This window comes from Stenella coeruleoalba (genome assembly GCF_951394435.1).
Source record: "Stenella coeruleoalba genome assembly, chromosome: 1".
NCBI classification, from domain to species: domain Eukaryota; kingdom Metazoa; phylum Chordata; class Mammalia; order Artiodactyla; family Delphinidae; genus Stenella; species Stenella coeruleoalba.
Genome location: NC_137169.1, coordinates 99,514,330 through 99,528,116, shown reverse-complemented (window position 1 = coordinate 99,528,116; position 13,787 = coordinate 99,514,330). Strand labels below are relative to the sequence as shown.

General features: G+C 36.2%; 1 protein-coding gene across 2 annotated transcripts in view; it reads right to left on the bottom strand.

Annotated features, from left to right (window-relative positions):
• Nucleotides 1-13,787, bottom strand: part of MAGI3 (membrane associated guanylate kinase, WW and PDZ domain containing 3) — a 265,634-nt gene that overhangs the window by 86,525 nt on the left and 165,322 nt on the right. For both annotated transcript variants that reach the window (XM_079944259.1, XM_079944260.1), the window contains exon 3: nucleotides 80-199. In XM_079944259.1, the coding sequence (XP_079800385.1) occupies nucleotides 80-199 (120 nt within the window). The remainder of the gene's footprint in view (nucleotides 1-79; nucleotides 200-13,787) is intronic.

The following is a 13,787-nucleotide window of genomic DNA, read 5'->3' as shown; positions in this document are numbered from 1 at the left end:
CTGACCAAATTCCCTCTGAAATAATTGCAATCAATCAGATAGTTTTCTGGGTTGCTGTTGTCAATATTTGAGGACATACCATCATACGTTCCACTTTCTAATAATGCTCCACTCTCTTCCAGTGCTTTGAACTGTTCAACAGAAATGAAATTATAGTCCACCCCTGGTACTTCCCCATCCCTGGGGGCCCTTGTAGTGCCTAAGGGAAAAAAAAAACAACAACAAGAAAAAAATAGGTTGTAAAGTGCTTTTAAACTTATAAAACATTGAGAATAATAGAAAATTCAGTTTATAGAGAACACATGGGAAACAGACTACTGAATATATTGTATCTTCTAGAGTGATGATCAGAGAATTTTAGGCAAATTAACATTCCTAGGTGAAAGTAGGACAATAAATAATGTAGGATGAGTAAATATACTTTAATAAAAGCTAAAGATGGCTATGAAATTCAAAATTACAAAGATTAAAATGTTAGTGTCCAAGAAAACTTAACTTTCCAAGACACAACAGTTAATTCTTCTTTTAAACCTCAATTATTATTACTTAACATTTGAAGGAGAGATAAGTCCACCAAGGATAGGCTTCATTTTCATGTAGCTACCTTACATATTTTTACTTCTTTAGCATAAATGTAAACTAACATTTTACTCACTAGAGTTGTAAAGGACAATAAAAAAAGAAAAACAACTTTTAAAAACTCTTACTGAGCTCCATTAAAAAAACTTGAACAAGTATTCATTATGAAATTATTTTAGACTAATGAATAAAGGGCTTAGGGCTTAAGATAGGAATTCACATATTGCTTCTTAGCCATTATTCTCTTCAAGTAATTTCAAAACATTAAGCAGTAAATTGCTTAATGAAATTCACTACAGCAACAGAGCACTAAATTTCTATCTATTAAGGAATTAATGCCAAAGTAAAATGTTTTTCAGATCCAAGATATAAATTCAGGTTATGGCAGCATTGCTATATTTTACTGAATTTCACTGAACAAGAATCAATATTTTTTTGAACTGATATTGGAAATATTTCAAATACTAGAGAATACAAAAAAGAGATCCAGGTACTTAGCCTGGAAATAGGGTTGGGATATTGTCCTGCCAAGGATGCCTTCCCAAGCCTATTCCTCTATTTATGCTCCCTATTTGCTAATAGTACTCCAAGCCAGAAATCTGTCAGTCACCTTGGGTTATTCCCTCTGCTCTACATCCAGTCACCAAATTTGGTTGATTCCATCTCCTAAATACCTGTAGGATTTATATACCTGTCTTCATTCTCACACTCACTTAATTCATATCATTATCTATGGCCTGTATTGTTGGCCTCCCAGGGTCAACCCTTTCTTCTCCCTGGCTACACCCCTTACCCAAACTGCAGCCAGTGACTTTTCTAAAACAATCTTGAGCGAAAAACCTCCAAACCCATCAATGGTTCCCATGATCCTGGCATAAAATCCAGACGCTACCTCTTCAGCTTCTTTCTTGCCTCACGCCTTTCACATTCTAGGCTTTAGTCATAATAGATTTTTTTTTTCCCCCAATTCTTTTAACCTTCCTTGCACTCACTTAACTCCAAGGCCTTTGTCCAAGCCATTCTTTTCCTTGGAAGACTTCCTATTCCCTTTCTCTCTTACCTCAGCTAACTCCTACTCATCCCTGATTCAGGTCCTGGCCTAGAAAGCTTCTTTAGAGAACCTTCCTTGATTCCCATCTAGGGCATGGCAATATGCAGGGACCACGTCTACTTGGTTCAGAGCAATAGCCCCAAGTCTTGGCACCATGTAAGAACCACAGTAGGTACTCAATATAGAGAGTTGTCAAATAAATTAAGTGAAATTTTACAAACGTAATTAGCACAGGGCCTGGCAATATGCTACCATTATTATAAATTAATTCATGGGAAACTATTAATTGCTTTTACTTTTTAGTGGCATTACATTCTATTACATTCTGTAACATGTGAAAAAAATCCACAATGATGATGATAAAATATTAATGGTGATGATCTCAGAAAATAATGATTAAGCCAACATTCTAAGCAACAAAGACTGTAATCAATGAATTTTTCCCTTATTTTTACCCAGCTTTTTATAAAAATGAGCACTTCTTTGTCTTACATCACACAGGATACAAAATTAATTAGGAAAACATAACTTCCCTTTTTCTTAACATTTTTTCATTATCAAATTTTTGTTTCTCATATACTGACTAAAATTACATTGTTAGATTCCCCAAATCAACAGCTTTTAGTTCCATATTAAAAGTTAACATTAGAAAATAAATTCAGCAATTAAATTTATGATTAGCAGCTGTGATAGATGGAAAAACACGGCCACATATTTTGCACCTCCTCCCATCAAGAGATGGGGCCTGTTGCCTCACCTCTTGTATCTGGACTGGACTATAGCTTGCTTTGAATAATTTAATGTGATGCTGTGCAAGTTCAGGAGTCTAGATTTCCATCTTTGCCTCCTTGGAATAGTCCCACCACCATGTACAGATGTCCAGGCGACAGTCCCAACCAACAAACAGCACCAAGGCCCCAGGCACGTCAGTGAGGCCAGTTTAGCCCTTCCAACCCCAGCTGAGCCTCCAGTGACTACAGCAACATGAGTGGGCCCAGCTGAGCTCAGCCAACCCATGAAATCATGAGAAATAATACATGATGGTTATTTTAAGCCATTAAGTTCTAGGGTAGTCTGTTATGCAGCAAAGGCTAATTTAAATATTATCTAAATAAACTCTACTATAAAACATAATGACTACATAAAACCCAATTTAAGAGCAAACCATATTATAGATAATACTATTTAAAAAAGCACTGACCCGAGGGGCAGGAGCAACTCTGCGTTTTAGTCTGGGATGATTATTAATGGTACAATTTCAAGCAAGCACTTAATCCCTCTGGGCTTTGTTCTCTTTCTGCAATGTGGCATTGAGCAAGATGGTGTTCATGATTCTTTCCATTAACAGACATAAAATGTTATGTGTGATTCCAACATACATATTTCCAAGACTCACAAAGTAGCTTTAATGTTCATTCTTTTTACAAATGTATTATAAATTTTCACTTCTTCCCCCTCAAAACATGTACTCTCATACACATAAAAAATTCTCTACCTTCCCCTACCCTACCACATTGCCATCAGAAAATTTACCTTTCTATTCTCCTTGATACTCTATATGTTTAATGTAAAGCTTTGTACATCCCCTCCAGTCAACACTATATTTCTCCTTTTTACATAAAAATTCCTCCAAGTTCTGCTTACTCAGTCTCCAATTCCTCTCCTCTCATTCTCTTGTGGGCCCATTCCAATCAGATCACTGCCCCAACCACTCCCACTGAGACAATTTGTTATGTGCATCAGCAGTCTCCACTTTGCTTAACCCAATGGTCAAGTCTCAGTCCTCACGTAACTTGGACAATCAACAACCTTTGATATAACTGATCCCTCCCTCCTTTTTGCCTTATTCTGAAATATACAGAAAAGTACATAAAACATATATATGTATAAAGTTTAACAAGTAATAATAAAGCAAACTCATCCAGGTGAAGAAACAGAACATTACCAGGGTGCCAAAAGCCCCCTTGTGTGCCTCCAATCATAAATCTCTCCCTCCCTCCACCCCCAAAGTAACCACCATCTTGACATTTGTGATGATGATTTCCTTTCCTTTTAAAAATGTTTTTACCAACTAAGTAATGCATTTCTGAGCAACACAGCTTAGTGTTGCCTGTTTTGTAACTTCATATGAAGGGAATCATATCATATGCATCCTTTTGTGTCCACATCAATATTTGTCATCAGGTTTTTAAACTTTTGCCAACATGCTAAGTATGTAAAGGCGTCTCACTCTGTATTTAATGTGCAGCTGCCTTATGAGATTAAACATTTTTTTTCATCTATTTACTAGCCACAGAGATTTCTTCTGTTGTGAAGTGGCTGTTCAAGTCTTTTGCCATTTCTCTACTGGGTTGCCTGCCTTTTTAAAATTGTAGTTCTTTACATTCTGGATACTACATTACTTCATCAAATCTAAGTAATCAACAGCTTCTAAAATGCACCATTATTTTTATCCCTAAAAAATAAAAAAAACTGGCAATTATAATTGAAAGATTTCATGTATTGTAAGATGTATTCCAATTGTAGAGAGGTTAAAATGTGAAATAATTGTGTCAGTATTGAAGCACTGCACCTTTTCCCAGGTATATGTGTTGCAGATGAGGTATTTCTGCTAAAATGTGAAATATGCTTTCTTCAGATAGTGCTTTCTGCAAAATCATGCACCAAAAATAAGAGAAGATTATGGAGAAAATAGGATAGGGTTGATCTCTGAAAACTTATTGCAACTTTGTAAACAGAGCACTTGGTAAAATCAGTAACAATCCCAATGAAAAATATTAGTACAGTTTAAAAGATATGTTATATTCCTAATAAAAAAATACTAGAGTAAATAAAATACTTTGTCTTTAAAAACAATAAGAAAAAAAATGAAAGGAAAAGGTAGCTTGACAGAAAGGGGTACATGGAGGGTTGAGGCTACTGAATAACGAAGATAAGGCAAAAGGTGCAATCAACAATTTTAAGATAAAGCACAAGTTCAAATTGAGAAAAGAGGCAAAATTGAGGTGCATAGGCATCATACATAGTAGATACAACATTCAGCTATGTTTGTATATTCTGTGTTTACTTGATGATGCAAAACATTAGCTGGGGCAAATGAAATAAGAACCAATATTACCTTGGTTCAGTCGACATCATTCTCCTACCTACTTGCCAATCACATATGAACTTACCCGCATTATTGAAACAAATGTTGCAGAACAGACAGTATCTTCTCCCACTCTGTGATTTCTTTTCATTTTTTTTTTATAAATGGTCTTTTGATGACAGAAGTTTTTCATTTTAATGTAGTCAAATTTATCAGTCCTTTCCTTTATAGCTAATGGCTTTTGTGTCTTGTTGAAGAAATCCTTTCCAAGGCCATGGAGATATTCCATATTCTTTTTGAAAAGCATTACAGCCTTGCCTTTCATATCTAGTACTTTAATGTACTAAAACATTTTTTTTTTGGACTTGATGGGAGGTAGTAGTCCAATTTCCTTTTCTTTCCAAATGTTGTTCAACAAGATTTATTGAAAAGTCAATTATTTTCCTCCCTGATCAGCCATGGCACTTCTGTCATGGGAATCTTATATAGAAACACCCATATAAGACTGGGTGTCTATCACTGGGCTTTCTATTACATCCCGTTTACCTACTGACCATTCCTGCACCATTATCACAGTGTTGTAATTATTATACTGCCACGATAAATCTTGAAATATAGCAGAGCAATTCCACTTACCTTGTTTTTTCTATTCATAGCCCTTCTATATAACTTCTGGAATCAGGCCAAAAATGCTGGACTTTTTATGGAATCTATTAATCAATTTGAGGAGACCTGATATCTTCACCATATTGAGTCTTTAATCCATGCACAAGATGCCAATATATTTAGATCTTCAATGTATTTAGATCTCAATATATTTAGATCTTCCTTAATGTCCCTTAATTTGACCTTATAGAGATCTTTACACTTTATACTTATTTAATTTCTAGGTATTTCAAATATTTTTATGCTATACAGGATATCTTTTTGTAAATTTCCATTTTCTAATTGTTGATAATATAAAAGAATATAATTGGGGGAGTTTATTTGGCCACTTTATCATGATATAATTTATCTATAATAAAAGTCACTAATTCTAACAGTACAATTCTATGAATTTTGGGAACCATTGCCCCCCAAAAGTCTCCTTGTGCCCTTTTGCAGTCTCCCACCCTGTGGCAGCCACTGATCTGTCATCACGATAATTTTGCCTTTAATAGAATCTCATATAAATGAAATCATACAGTAATTTGATTTCAGTAGTGGTTTGTGTCTGGCTTCTTTCATTCTGTATGACACTTTTGAGATTCATCCAGTTTGTTGTTAAATATCCTTTTATCACTGAGGTGTATTCCACTGTATCGATATACCAAAATTTGATTATGCATTCACCATTCGTGGACGTTTGGGTTGTTTCCAGATTTAAGACAGTACTATAAATAAAGCTGTACATTTACAAGTCTTCGGGTAGATTTATATTTAAATTTATGTTAGGTTAATACCTAGAAGTAGAATTGCTGGGTCATAGGATAAGTGTATGTTTAACTTTATAAGAAAAAGTCCCAAAGTAGATGCACTACTTTGCATTCCCACCAACAATATATGAGAGCTATAGTTCATTTACATTATAGCTTCCATGTAGGAATTCCTTTCTGGAGCTTCTCGGCAAATCTGCTTTTTCTAAATCCCAAGAAAAATCAGTTGATGGGGAAAATGAGGGAACAAAAGGTATTATAGTTCTGCTGTGAGAATTAAAGCGTAATAATTTGAGATAGAGATGTTACTGGTTTTGACTGAAAGTAAGAGCAAGAAACACTGAAAAGTAGAATCAAATGTTAAAGCTGATATTTTCAGGGACTAGGGCAGAAGCCTGGAGGAGAGCAGAAGTCACAATCTACTCAGTCAGTCTTACCTGCAGCTGTTCCCATGCAGCAAGTGTGTAGTCAGGGCTCTGCTGCTAATGGTGGGTTGTTCTTGCAAATACAATGTTAGTAAGTTTATATATATTTATATAAATCCTGTGAGTGATGTTCCAAAAATATTACAAGTTTTGAAGGCTAGATAAGACCTTAAATTGGCAGTTTCGCTATATGATTCTGTGTAACGTTTTTGACATTGGTTGGGAGATCTGAATGTTACCTGAACACTATCCAACAAAGTTCTCCTGAATTTTTCACCATTTGATATTAGCTGTGAGTTTCAGTGCTTTGTAAATACTTGAAGAGAAGAAATGCAAGAAGTGAATGTTGTTGCAGAACACTTCAACCTGAAATCAGAAACTGGTCTAAAATCTGAAGTAAAAGCAACATAGATTTCAATGGCAAAAACAAAATCAGGGCAAGAAAACAAAATATTTTCATCATTAAAAAAAGAAACAATCCTAGAGAAATAGAAATAAAAACAAAAATAAACAAATGGACCTAATGAAACTTCAAAGCTTTTGCACAGCAAAGGAAACCATAAACAAGACAAAAAGACAACCCTCAGAATGGGAGAAAATATTTGCAAATGAAGCAACTGCCAAAGGATTAATCTCTAAGATTTACAAGCAGCTCATGCAGCTCAATAACAAAAAAACAAACAACCCAATCCAAAAATGGGCGGAAGACCTCAATAGACATTTCTCCAAAGAAGATATACAGATTGCCAACAAACACAGGAAAGAATGCTCAACATCATTAATCATTAGAGAAATGCAAATCAAAACTACAATGAGGTGTCACCTCACATGGGTCAGAATGACCAGCATCAAAAAGTCTACAAACAATAAATTCTGGAGAGGGTGTGGAGAAAAGAGAACCCTCTCACACTGTTGGTGGGAATGTAAATTGATACGGCCACTATGGAGAACAGTATGGAGGTTCCTTAAAAAACTAAAAATAGAACTACCATATGACCCAGCAATCCCACTACTGGGCATATACCCTGAGAAAACCATAATTCAAAAAGAGTCATGTACCACAATGTTCATTGCAGCTCTATTTACAATAGCCAGGACATGGAAGCAACCTAAGTGTCCATCAACAGATGAATGGATAAAGAAGATGTGGCATATATATAAAATGGAATATTACTCAGCCATAAAAGGAAACAAAACTGAGTTATTTGTAGTGAGGTGGATGGACCTAGAGACTGTCATACAGAGTGAAGTAAGTCAGAAAGAGAAAAACAAATACTGTATGCTAACACATATATATGGAATCTAAAAATAAAAAATGGTTCTGAGGAACCTAGGGGCAGGACAGGAATAAAGCTGAAGATGTAGAGAATGGACATGAGGGCACGGGGAGGAAGAAGGGTAAGCTGGGACAAAGTGAGAGAGTGGTATGGACATACATACACTACCATATGTAAAATAGATAGCTAGTGGGAAGCAGCCACATAGCACAGGGAGATCAGCTCGGTGCTTTGTGTCCACCTAGAGGGGTGGGATAGGGAGGGTGGGAAGGAGAAGCAAGAGGGAGGAGATATGGGGATATATGTATATGTATAGCTGATTCACTTTGTTATACAGCAGAAACTAACACTATTGTAAAGCAATTATACTCCAATAAAGATGATAAAAAAAAAGAATAGTAGGTCATGAACCAAAAAAAAAAAGGAAACAAGCTTATATGAATGACCAATGGCTAACACCCAATCTGAAGATGCTTTTGGACATACTCAACAATTCTATGAATGTCAATGCAAAATGAAATACATTTTTTTCTATGTCTGAATAGTTGTTACCAAACAAAAATCAAGACCATCAGATAATGCAATTGATACTTTGTGTGCTTTAAATTTTCATTTCTTTCAGGAGTGAAAAATTCAAATATTAAGTATGTGTGGTATTACTTTTCAAATTTTTAGATGAGTTTTATTTGGCATTTATTTTGTGTTAATGTTCCCTTCTTTTAAGGTTTTCTGTTAGCAAATGGCTGTATCAGGTTGAGATCATTTAAAAGTGTTATTAAAATCTTGTTATATTCGTTTCTAATAATAATAAACCATTTGATTTTATACTGTCATTTTCTCTGTTTAAGTGCTTGGTGCACTCAGGAGAATCCACCCCATACCTCAGTGTTTATAGCCATTATTACTGCTATGATGGTCAAGTGTAGCAGTCACTTGGGTCCCAAGGTACTTGGCTCAGCTGGTACTTCATCACAATCAGCCACAGGTTATACTATGATTAAATTGTGATGCCACTTGTCACGAATTACCAGCAATCTACTTCCCACTGGAAGGAATCTGGCTCTGGGCTCAAGCCCAAGTACACAACCAAAACCAATCCTAAAATCCCTTCTTGGAGGGTCTGTCTCCTGGAACTACTACCAGTACCAATTCTGTATCAGCCAGGGTCCAAAGAGGAGCAAGAAACTAGATGGTAACTTGAACAAGGACAGCTTAATGTAAAGAATTATCAACTATTTATAAAGAATTAACTAAAAGGGAATAAAAGAGAACTCTAAAGAGTACCATCCTCAAAGAGATGCTCTCAAAGTCTGGGATTCAGACCTTGCTGGAGAAGGTGTGTAGCAGCCCACTGGATGGTAGAGAAGTTTACTGGGTTGTCTTGGGACAGGGCTGGTTCACAATCAGTAGACTGAGGCTGGTGGGCAGGGAACTGTCTGCTGGAGTACCAATAAAATTCACCAACAAGCTGCCTTGAGTGGTAGGGATGATGTAGGGGGTGTTTTGGACTTACTAGAAAACCAGCTGGGACACTGGCTAGGCTTGCTAGAAACCCACTGGAAAACCACTTACAAAGAGATATTGCTGAAATCTGGGAAGCCTGCTGGGGTCCCCACAGAACTCATCAGGAAACTGGGAGGAATCCAGCTGGTGCATTGGTGGAACTCATGAAGCCACCTATGAGGGTGTTCCTGAACTTGCTGCTGGGACTCCCCCCACCCCCACCCCTCCCCCTCATCCCCCTCCCTACCCCTGCCCAGGTGCACTACTGAACTTGCCACTGGGTAGCTGACTGGTAGAGTGCTGCTAAAACTTACTGAGTATCTTTTTGCAGGCAGAAGCAAAAAGAAAAAGACACACTGGAACCAGGAAAAGAAGCCTCTTCTTTCTAGTATCCTTCCTGCACACTCTACCGAGGAAGCTTAACATTGTGTCAGGTGGTAAGGGAAAAATGTGACAGTATCATAAGCAGGCAAAAAGAGCAGATTTGAAGCCAAGAGGCAGTGAGTAATAAACAGGCAGACTAGTGTTCTGAGAGGTTCTATCATGAACTAGTGTTGGACTTCGTCAAATGTTTTTTCAGCACCTATTGAGAAGATCACATGTCTTTTCTAGTCTGTTACTATATTAATCTTCAAATGTTATACCAACCTTGCATTCCTCGGACAAATCCCACTTGGTCATAATGTGTTATCTTTTTTCTCTATTGCTATATATTGATTTGCTAAAATATTTAAAAGATTTTGAGTCTGTGTTCATGAAAAATTTTGATCTAGTTTTTATCTCACTTTAGAATCAGGATAATGCTCAGATCACAGAGTGAGGTTGGGAACTGTTCTAATTTTCAGAAAAGGTTATGTAGAATTGGCATTATTTCTTCTTTAAATATTTGGAACAATTCACCAGTACCTTCTGGGCCTTAAGTTACAAGTTACAAACTACAAATTTTGGAAATTTGGGAAAGTTACAAACTACAAATTTAATTTCTTTAATAGATAGAGGGCTGTTCAGTTCATCTATTTTTTCTTGAGTGAGCATTGATAGTTTTTGTCTTCCAAAGAATTTATCCATTTCATCTGAGTTGTTGAGTTTATTGGTATAAAGTTGTTTAGCATATTCCTTATTATCCACCTAACATCTGTAGGATTTTCAGTGATGCCACCTTTCCCATTCTCAACATTGTTGTTTATCACTTTTATTAATCTGAAAGAAGCAGCTTTGGATTTCACGGATTTTTCTCTATCATTTCTCTGTTTTCTAGTTTATTGATTTCTGCTCTTATCTTTATTATTTCCTTCCTGCTACTTAATTTGGGTTTACTTTGCTCTTCTTAAGGTAGAAATTTAGATCATTGATCTTTATTATTTTCTAATGTAAGTATTTAATACTATAAATTTCCCTCTAAGTACTGCTCTAGCAACATCCCACAAATTGATATGTTGTATTGATATGTGTGATACTTTGTAATTTTCCTTGTGGCTTATTCTTTAACTCACAAGTTAGTTAGAAGTGTGCTATTTAATTTCCAAATATTTGGAGATTTTCCAGATATGTTTCTATAAATGATTTCTAATTTAATTCCATTATGATCAGAGAACATATTTTGTACGATTTAAATCCTCTTAAATTTACTGACTCTTGTTTTATGGTCCAGAATATGGTCTATATTTGTAAATGTTCCACGTGCACTAGAAAAGAATGTATATCCTTGTATTATTGGGTAGTATGCTCTAACAAATAACAATTAGGTCAAGTTGGTTGAAAGTGTTATTCGTGTTATAAACTTATTGATTTTTTGCTTACTTTTTCTAAAGTGGGTATTGAAATCTTGAACTATAATTATGAAGTTTTTTCTATTTTCCTTTTAGTTCTCATTCTGGTATCATTTCCATTCCACCTAAAGAATTTCCTTTACTATTTCTTATGTACAAGTCTGCTAGAGAAAAATTCCCTCATCCTTTTTTGCCTCAAAAATTTCTTTATTTCTCTTTATTTTTAAGGATATTTTTACTTTATATAGTTGGCATTTTTTCTTTCCAGCATCTTAAAGATGACATTTGACTGACTTCCAGTTTGTACTGTTTCTGTTGATAAGTCTGCAGTCATTCTATATTCCCCACATGTACCTCTTTTTCTGTCTGCCTTTCACATTTTCTCTTTATCACTGGTTTTCAGCAATGAGATTATTATGTACATTGATCTTTTTTTTTTTAAATGTTTCTTCTTCTTGGGGTTTGTTGAGATTCTTTGATCTATGGGTTTATAGTTTTCATTGAATTTGCAAATATTTCAGCCACTATTTCTTCAAATATTTTTTCTGCTTCCCCCACTTTGGCTTGATAGTGTGCCATAGGTCAATATGAGCAGATCACAGTCCTGTTCTGCTTATAATCCAATGTCTGAAAACAGCTGTTATAGATATCTTGCCCAAGTTCTGGTTGTTTAAGATAAGACGGTAAATCCAGTACCAGTTAGACCTTCATTGCAGAGGTAGAAGTCTCTCTGTCTCTCTCACTATTTGGTTGCTTTTAAAAAGTTCACTGTTTTACTCTTTTTCCTCTCCATGTTTGTTTGATTAGTTTATATTGCTAAGTCTTCAAGTTCACTGATCTTTTCTTTTGCAGTTCCTAATCTGCTGTTAAGCCCATCCAGTGAATTTCTGAAGTTCCATTTAGTTCTTTTTAAAAGTATACATCTTGTTTTCTCTTTATTCTGTTCATATTGTCCTTTAAATCCTTGAGCATATTTATGATAACTTTAAAATTCTTGGTATGGTCATTATCTGTGTCCCTTCTGTTTTTTTAAAAAAATTATTATTCTTTTCTTTAATCAGCTCACTTTTCTTTTATGGGTCGCATTTCCTTGTTTTTTTGTATGCCTAGTACTTTTTTATTAGACACTGGACATTGTGAGTATTATGTTATTCAGTGCCCAGATTTTGTTGACTTCCTTTAAAGAGTGTGGATTATTCCCTTCCCTCCCCCTTTCCTTTATTTTTACTAACAGTTAAGTTACATGCATATTCACTTGATCCTTTGGGGACTTTTTATATTTAATTTTGTTAAAATGGGCCTCAAGGAGCTTAATCTATGGTCATTTTAACCCTACTAGTAAGCCATGACCCTAACGGGGTCTCTCCACTCAGTCTGGTTAGAACTCAAATTTCTCTTGGTCCTGTGTAAGCTCTGGTATTGTTAATCTTACAGCTCACAGACAGTTCTCCGCCCTGCTACGTGAAGTCTCATCCTACACATTCTCAGCTTAGTATTCAGCAACAGACCCAAGGAGGCACCTATGCAGTTTGCCTGAACTCCTTGTCTTCATAGTTCTTTCCTCTCTGACACCCTGTCTTACAAATTCCAAACACCTCAGACTTCTTGAACTCATATTTCATATGTCCCCTCAACTCAGAGTCTGCTAAACTCTGCCTGGGCTCTTCCTTACTGTGCTGTAGCCTCAAAAGTGCCTCCAGGAAGAAAGCTGAGGAAATTACAGGACTCCTCTGTGTGCAGTCTCCTTTCCTCTTCTCTTAGGGGTCACAGTTGTGTTTTATCTATAGTGCAATGTCTGACAACAGTAGAAGTCTCTCTTTCTCTCTTATTAATTTTGTTGTTTAAATTGTCTCAGATTTTGTCAGTGGGCACCCCATCTAGGTGGCATTTTTTTCTTTATGTTCTTCTGATATGTCCCCCAAATTTTTTAAGCATACTTTCTGATACAATTGGATATTCCAAGCTCACCTTGTACTTTCCTTGCCCCAGACAGAGAATCAGAATTTTCTCCAGGAAGAACTGGCATCTTTTTTTTTTTAATTTCCTTTTTTATAATTAATTTATTTTTATTATTTATTTATGTATTTTTGGCTGCGTTAGGTCTTTGTTGCTGTGTATGGGCTTTCTCTAGTTGTGGCGAGCAGGGGCTACTCTTCGTTGTGGTGTGCAGGCTTCTCATTGTGGTGGCTTCTCTTGTTGCAGAGCATGGGCTCTAGGCACATGGGCTTTGGTAGTTGTGGCTCACAGGCTCTAGAGCGCAGGCTCAGTAGTTGTGGCACACGGGCTCAGTTGCTCTGTGGCATGTGGGTTCTTCCCGGACCAGGGCTTGAACCCGTGTCCCCTGCATTGGCTGGCGGATTCTTAACCACTGGACCACCAGGGAAGTCCCAATCTGGCATCTTTTAGTAAAGAATTACATTTAGAGACCAGATGTGACCATTCAGTTTGCTAACTGCTACTGATGCATTAGGGCTTCTAGATTCTTGGAAGTGTTTTGGGCAGTTCAATTTTAAGTTAGGAGTCCCTGTTAGGATCTGAAGTAGCTGTAGCTGTTTGGAAACTATGAATTAAAACAAATAAATTGTAGAGCTCCTTTCTAAGGCTCCTTTCTCCCCCTCACGCTGGGGAGAAACTGCAAAACTAGGACAGTGGAAGTAAGTTAAAAAGAAGATCGAGTAAA